The sequence below is a fragment of the Giraffa tippelskirchi genome, chromosome 10, assembly GCF_054371585.1.
Source record: "Giraffa tippelskirchi isolate mGirTip1 chromosome 10, T2T-mGirTip1v1.2.pri, whole genome shotgun sequence".
Classification (NCBI taxonomy): domain Eukaryota; kingdom Metazoa; phylum Chordata; class Mammalia; order Artiodactyla; family Giraffidae; genus Giraffa; species Giraffa tippelskirchi.
In genome coordinates this window covers 136,333,471-136,340,490 of record NC_137284.1, presented here as the reverse complement: position 1 = coordinate 136,340,490, position 7,020 = coordinate 136,333,471, and the positions used below count along the sequence as shown (strand labels likewise).

At 48.2% G+C, this 7,020-nt stretch overlaps 1 protein-coding gene across 1 annotated transcript; it reads right to left on the bottom strand.

Moving 5' to 3' along the window:
- Positions 1-1,164: 1,164 nt before the first annotated feature.
- Positions 1,165-2,517, bottom strand: HILPDA (hypoxia inducible lipid droplet associated). The gene is given in 3 exon segments (XM_081531228.1): positions 1,165-1,286; positions 1,289-1,507; positions 2,349-2,517. Coding segments are annotated over 3 exon segments (411 nt in total). The 5' UTR covers positions 2,503-2,517; the 3' UTR covers positions 1,165-1,248.
- Between the last annotated feature and the right edge of the window lie 4,503 nt (positions 2,518-7,020).

The window sequence follows — 7,020 nt, the reverse complement described above, 5'->3', positions numbered from 1 at the left end:
TCAAACTCACCCTATACAAAAGGATGTGTGCACCAAGATGAGTGTGTTAACTACCATACGCAGAGGAATGAATATGCTTCAGTACTGAGTGGGGATGAAGGAGGGAATTCAAGGAAAAAAACAAAAATCTCCACTTTTCTGGAAAGTCCAAGCTGTTAGGTCTGGGAGAGCAGAAACAATCATCAGTGAGGCACAGACATTTCACCAGCTGACCTAGAGAACAATCAGAATTGAGTAGATAAGAGCACAGAGAAAAAATGCCTACTGGACTCAAGTCTTCTCCAGGGACTGAAGCTGAAGGGTTGTCAGAAAGGATCATTTTTCTTTTTCTTTAGAGATGGATAGAGTCAAAAGAAAACTCTAATAGCCTTGGCCTAGGCTGGGACAACTGGTTGACACAGGGCAGCCTGAAGTGCGCCTGCCTCCACATTCAAAGGTTTATTTACCTTATGTTTTAAACAAAGTGTTTTACATACTTTTCTGCTCCCATGCTTTAAGATGTGAAACCTAGATGTGCACATTAAAACCCTTCCCTATCACTAATTTCAAGGGCAGGAGTCAACAAGACACAGAGTAGAAATATACATTCAACTTTATTTCATTAGAAAAACTTATTTAAGCCACATGGTGGCCAAAATGCCCTTGTCCCAAGCAGGTGCTGTCATTCCCCTGCCCACTTCAGACCAATACACACACACACATACTCGCTAAGTTGGAGGAAGAACTTTAAAAAATGTAAAAATGAGAACAGGACACAGAAGACTCCACTTTCCCCCTTTCTACAGCCAACCCACAAACTCGTAACTGTTATCTGCACACAGTGGAGCTCTCATGGGAAAAAAGCTGAATACCAAGTAAACTGACCATAAGACACCCAAGTCCAAAAGAATTCTTGGCAGATGCTCAGAAAGTAGGGTTGAAACTAACACCATCTCCCAACAGCTGAAGTTGCAGCACAAGTCCTCATCTAAGAGAAGACAAAGCCAGGCTGCTCAGGACAGCCAAGCATATGGCAGACTGGGGAGGAGAGTGAGATCACTCCATTCCACAGCCACAGGCCACCCACTCAGATCTGTGATTAAACAGGCCTTTTCCAGAACAAGGAGTACCCAGATGAGGTTCTTCGAGGGCCTAGTATCAGTTAGTTCTCTGATAACACTGATGTGGAGCTTGCCTGCCCAGGAACTGGTAGAGCTGGCGGTATTTTGGACACTGTTCCAAGGTTATAACCGGTGGAGGGAGGTCTTATCACACCCCTCTGGATGGCTGGTCCGGAAGGCCCTTGGGGGCTCTGCGTTGGCAAGCTGACCTCTGGTGGCCCAGGAGCTCCCAGGAGATGGGCTCTCCAGTAAGCCCTCCAGAGACTCCATCAGTCTAATGAAGATGGAGAGCAGGGTCAGCACCCCACCTAAGAGATAGAGGTTCAACATGTGCATCGTGGCTTCAAGGATTCCACTCCTTTGTAGAACAGCAGAGCTGCCTTCTGCTTCTGGAAGGCCTCTGGATCCTGAGAAGGGAGAGGCAAGGTTAATCTCCAGCCTTCTGGGATATGCGTGCCTCTGACCTTGACCCTGGAGCTAAGCAGGTGGCCAGCCAGTCAGGGAGGCAGGGGCCAGGGCAGAATCTCCAAGTGAATTTACACGCAAACGCCATGGCTCCCACCAGCTGTGGAACGACTCAGCTCCTTGGACCAATTCAAAAGCATTCCCTAAAACTTTTACTTCTGCTTTCAGGTATAGAGAATCCCTGTTCCACAGTCCAGGGACCACAAACCTTCCTGATGTAAAAACCCAGTTCTTTTTTGGGGGGAAGGGTGCAGGGGGTTGATTGTGGAAATATAAGAACATGTCCTTGAGAAAGCAAAAGCAACCTGCCTGGAAATCTCCTTCACATCTCAGTCAGGTGTGAAACTTTTTTAAAGTCTAAGTAATCCTAATGGAGTAAAATATATCAAGTTCACTTATGTAACAAGAACGCCCTGAACACCCACAACGTGTCAGGCATCTTGGATGGCATTAAGGCCACTCGAGGCCCTGCAGACACGAACCCGGCCCTCATGCGCCTTCCAGTCTAGCGGGGACAGGCAAGAAAACCGGCAGTTCCTACAAACAACAGGAAGGAGATGCTAGGTGTGCTCTGGATGGGCACGGCATGGGGTGGGCACACGGTTCCTAGTTAGGGCCACCCCTGGAGAAAGCTAGGCGGGGTGGCTGAGTGGTGCCCCAGGTGGGGACGAGAAGGGACGCTCCCCACAGGGCAGTCCCAGGCAAGGGAACGCCAGGAGGCCCGCGGGGCACGCAGCCCAGGGGATAGGGGCGGGAAGCCGGAAAGCCTACAAAGCCGCTCACCTCCAGGAGGAAGGGCCAGGAGCGGCCCGCTTGCTGTAACAACGGGTCGGGCGGAGTCGGAAGGAAAGTCGACCCACGAGAAGTCAACACAGACGCCTCTCTGCAGATAAAAGCGCAGCTTGCAGCGAAAGTGAGCTAGGGCCACACGGCCCATTTATAGCCGCGCTGCAGCCGGGAGCCCGCGCGCGCGCACTGGAACCCTGACGCAAGCCCGCGGCCCCGCCCCTTAGGCGAGGGCGGTCTGGGATCGCAGGCAGTTCTCAGCAGCTAGAAACAGGGCTCATTCTAGAAATACACGCTGTGCGACTCTGAGTCACTGAGGTGGACATGACACCAGGCGTGTATATTAACTTCAACTGCCTTTTCTAGCTGCAGGAAACGTTTGATGGAATTAGAAAGTCATTATTCCCGCATACCAAGTCGATGGAAAACACCTAAAATGGTGCAACCCAAGCGCTCGCATACTGCGTGGGATGAGGTCCGGCGGGCGGCTGAGGATGCATTCTTCGCCGCAGATTTCAACAAAGCACAGATTGTCAGAGGGCCTCAGGCCCTCGCTCCACCCCGCCCCGTTTCCTTCGTTCCGGAACTGAAAAGTTGACATTGTTTCACTTTCTAGAAGTAATAGGATTCCAAACGCCCCCCACCCTCCACCCAGTCCCTATTCCGAGTCCTAAGGTTTCCTTTGCCATTGTTATCTCTGGCATGGCATCTTTTTACATCATAAACTCTGCCTTCCATGAGAGTTTGTCACAGTACCAAAATGTGGAATACACACCTGGCCCTGGTGTCTGAGCATGTGACCAGTCCCTTGGCAGGCACTGGATGTCAGTTTCCTCGTGTACAATGTGGCCACGGAACGAAGTCTGAGGATGAACGAAAGTTCTAGGAGGTCACAGTCTAGGTGGTGGTTTAGTCCCTAAGTCGTGTCCGACTCTTGCGACCCCATAGACTGTAGCCTGCCAGGCTCCTCTGTCCATGGAATTCTCCAGGCAAGAATACTGGAGTGGGTTGCCATTTCCTTCTCCAGGGGATCTTCCCGACCCAAGAATCGAACCTGGATCTTATGCATTGCAGGCAGATTGTTTACGGACTGAACTACGAGAGAAGCTCCCAGTCTAGACTTATGCCCAGATTGGGGGCTGAGAAGCCTCATTAAGCACCACCCTGCCAAGGTGCTCCCAAACCTCATCCCTGCTCCCCCCAAGTCACTGGGTGTCGTGAGGGCACCCGATGGCGGATCTCGGGAAATAAATTGCTGGAGACACGCTGGGAGTGGGGAGGCCCCTGGGGAGGGAATGTCCACGCCGTGGAAGGAAGGCCGTGGGTAGTTTCGCTGCCTTTCTCGTTGGGAGGGGAGGGGGGCAAAGCTCGGAGTTGGTGACTCTAGCAGATCCCCGGAGCTTTAGGACTGTCGGCTCCGCTAGCCTGGACTGGACGAGCGACAATCCAAGCGCTCCCTCGGCTCCGCGGGCTCTGCGGAAAAGAGGCGGGACCAACCCGGAGTTGCCAAACCCCGGCTGCGACCTTTCACCTACTATCCCCGCTCCATTTTCTGTCAGAGGAGGAGGGGCGGGAAAGGCCGCCAGGAAGGGGGAAAGTTGGAGATGGGAGACGTGCTGGCAGGCAGGCAAGCACTGTGAAATTAACCTTTCTACTTAGCTTGCAGGAATTTTTGGTTCTTCATTAAACTAGTTTCGTCTCTATTTTCGCTGGACTCAAGTGACTCTTCTCTGGCACTGTTATTCAGGAGGGGCTCTAGCTCTGAGCTGTGAGGAAGCCCTCAAATGTTTTGGTATATATACCTTTTCTGGTCATGTCCAACTCTTTTGCGACCCCATGAACTATACAGTCCATGGAATTCTCCAGGCCAGAATACTGGAGTGGGTAGCCTATCCCTTCTCCAGCAGATCTTCCTGACCCAGGAATCGAACCCGAGTCTCCTGCATTGCAGGCGGATTCTTTACCAACTGAGTTCCCTGGTAGCTCAGATGGTAAAGCGTCTGCCTGCAATTCGGAGACTTGGGTTCAGTCCCTGGGTCGGGAAGATCCCCTGGAGAAGGAAATGGCAACCCACTCCAGTATTATTGCAAGGAAAATCCAATGGACAGAGGAACCTGATAGGCTACAGTCCATTGGGTCGCAAAGAGTTGGACACGATTGAGCAACTTCTCTTTCTCTCTTTCCAGCTCTGAAACCACGCTACGGAGTGTCCCCCACCCTTGCTAGTTAGGGGTCTCGAGTGAATCCTTTAACCTTTAGGCACTTCAGTTTCTCAGCTGTGATATGGGAGGTTAACAGTCCTTACCTGGAAGTTAAATGAGTTAAACCACATGAAGCACAGAGAATGCTGCCTGGTACATGGAAAACGTCGGGTAAGTGTTAAAATTATCTGTATTCTCCACCACAAAACTCCCGGTGAGAAACTTTGGTCACAGTTGCCTATGTTCAGTGAGGGAACATAGGAATTTCACAATAACCCGTTGGGCTCTGCTTATTGTCAAGTCTGAAAGTTTATTCTCATAGAGCTTGAAGGAAGAGATAGGCAGCTCTCTGACAATTCCCTCTCCCATATTTACTGCCACTGTGCAAACATCATGCTAGATGCAGAAAACCAGAGTTTGAGTAAATATAGTCCTGTGCTTTCCCATTTATCAATTATAAATATTCTTCTACATCATCTCCTCATCTCTGTGTAGGTACTGGGCCTACCTATATCAAGATTCTTGTCTGTGGTATCTACAGGCCAAGTTAGTTAATCCTTTTGAGCCCTAATCTCTTAATCTGTAACATGAGGGAAATAATATGTAAAACAGAGTTATGAGGATTTGAACTAATACATGTAAAGTTTGTGTCATGTAGTAGATGATTAATAAATCTTAGCTCCATTTATTAAAGCAAGAAAGGCAAGTTCTTGTCCTAAAATAAGCTTGTCACCTGGTTGGGTAAATAAGACTTAAGATAAGTAGCAACCCAAGGCATGGGTAGGGTTGTGGTTAGAAATCATTCCAACTTGAATTTGAGTACTGCTCTGTTGGAGCAGCCGTGAAGAGAGAACCCACGTCCAAGGTAAGAGAAACCCAGGTAAGACGGTGGGCACTGAGAGAGGGGATCAGGGGGCAGACAGGCTGAAACTACAGTCATGGACAACTAGCCAATCTGATCACATGGACCACAGCCTTGTCTAATTCAATGAAACTAAGCCATGCCGTGTGGGGCCACCCAAGACGGATGGGTCATGGTGGAGAGGTCTGACAGAATGTGGTCCACTGGAGAAGGGAATGGCAAACTACTTCAGTATTCTTGCCTTGAGAACCCCATGAACAGTATGAAAAGGCAAAAAGATAGGACACTGAAAGATGTCAGTGTCCTACACCAGGTCGGTAGGTGCCCAATATGCTACTGGAGATCAGTGGAGAAATAACTACAGAAAGAATGAAGGGATGGAGCCAAAGCAAAAACAACACCCAGTTGTGAATGGGACTGGTAATAGAAGCAAGATTCGATGCTGTAAACAGCAATATTGCATAGGAAACTGGAATGTTAGGTCCATGAATCAGGGCAAATTGGAAGTGGTCAAACAGGAGATGACAAGAGTGAACATTGACATTCTAGGAATCAGTGAACTAAGATGGACTGGAATGGGTGAATTTAACTCAGATGACCATTATATCTACTACTGTGGGCAGGAATCCCTTGGAAGAAATGGAGTAGCCATCATAGTCAACAAAAGAGTCCGAAATGCAGTACTTGGATGCAATGTCAAAAATGACAGAATGATCTCTGTTAGTTTCCAAGGCAAACCATTCAATATCATGGTAATTCAAGTCTATGACCCGACCAGTAACGCTGAAGAAGCTGAAGTTGAACAGTTCTTTGAAGACCTACAAGACCTTCTAGAACTAACACCCAAAAAAGATGTCCTTCTTATTATAGGGGACTGGAATGCAAAAGTAGGAAGTCAAGAAACACCTGGAATAACAGGCAAATTTGGCCTTGGAGTACAGAATGAGGCAGGGCAAAAGCTAATAGAGTTCTGCCAAGAGAACGCACTGGTCATAGCAAACACCCTCTTCCAACAACACAAGAGAAGACTCTACACATGGACATTACCAGATGGTCAACACCAAAATCAGATTGATTATATTCTTTGCAGCCAAAGATGGAGAAGCTCTGTACAGTCAGCAAAAACAAGACCAGGAGCTGACTGTGGCTGAGATCATGAACTCCTTATTGCCAAATTCAGACTGAAATTGAAGAAAGTGGAGAAAACCACTAGACCATTCAGGTACGACCTAAATCAAATCCCTGTGACTATACAGTAGAAGTGAGAAATAGATTTAAAGGACTAGATCTGATAGACAGAATACCTGATGCACTATAGATGGAGGTTTGTGACATTGTACAGGAGACAGGAATCAAGACCATCCCCAAGAAAAATGCAAAAAAGCAAAATGGCTGTCTGAGGAGGCCTTGCAAATAGCTGTGAAAAGACAGGAAGCGAAAAGCACAGGAGAAAAGGAAAGATATACCCATTTGAATGCAGAGTTCCAAAGAATAGCAAGGAGAGATAAGAAAGCCTTCCTCAGGGATCAATGCAAAGAAATAGAGGAAAACAATAGAATGGGAAAGACTAGAGATCTTTTCAAGCAAATTAGAGATACCATGGGAA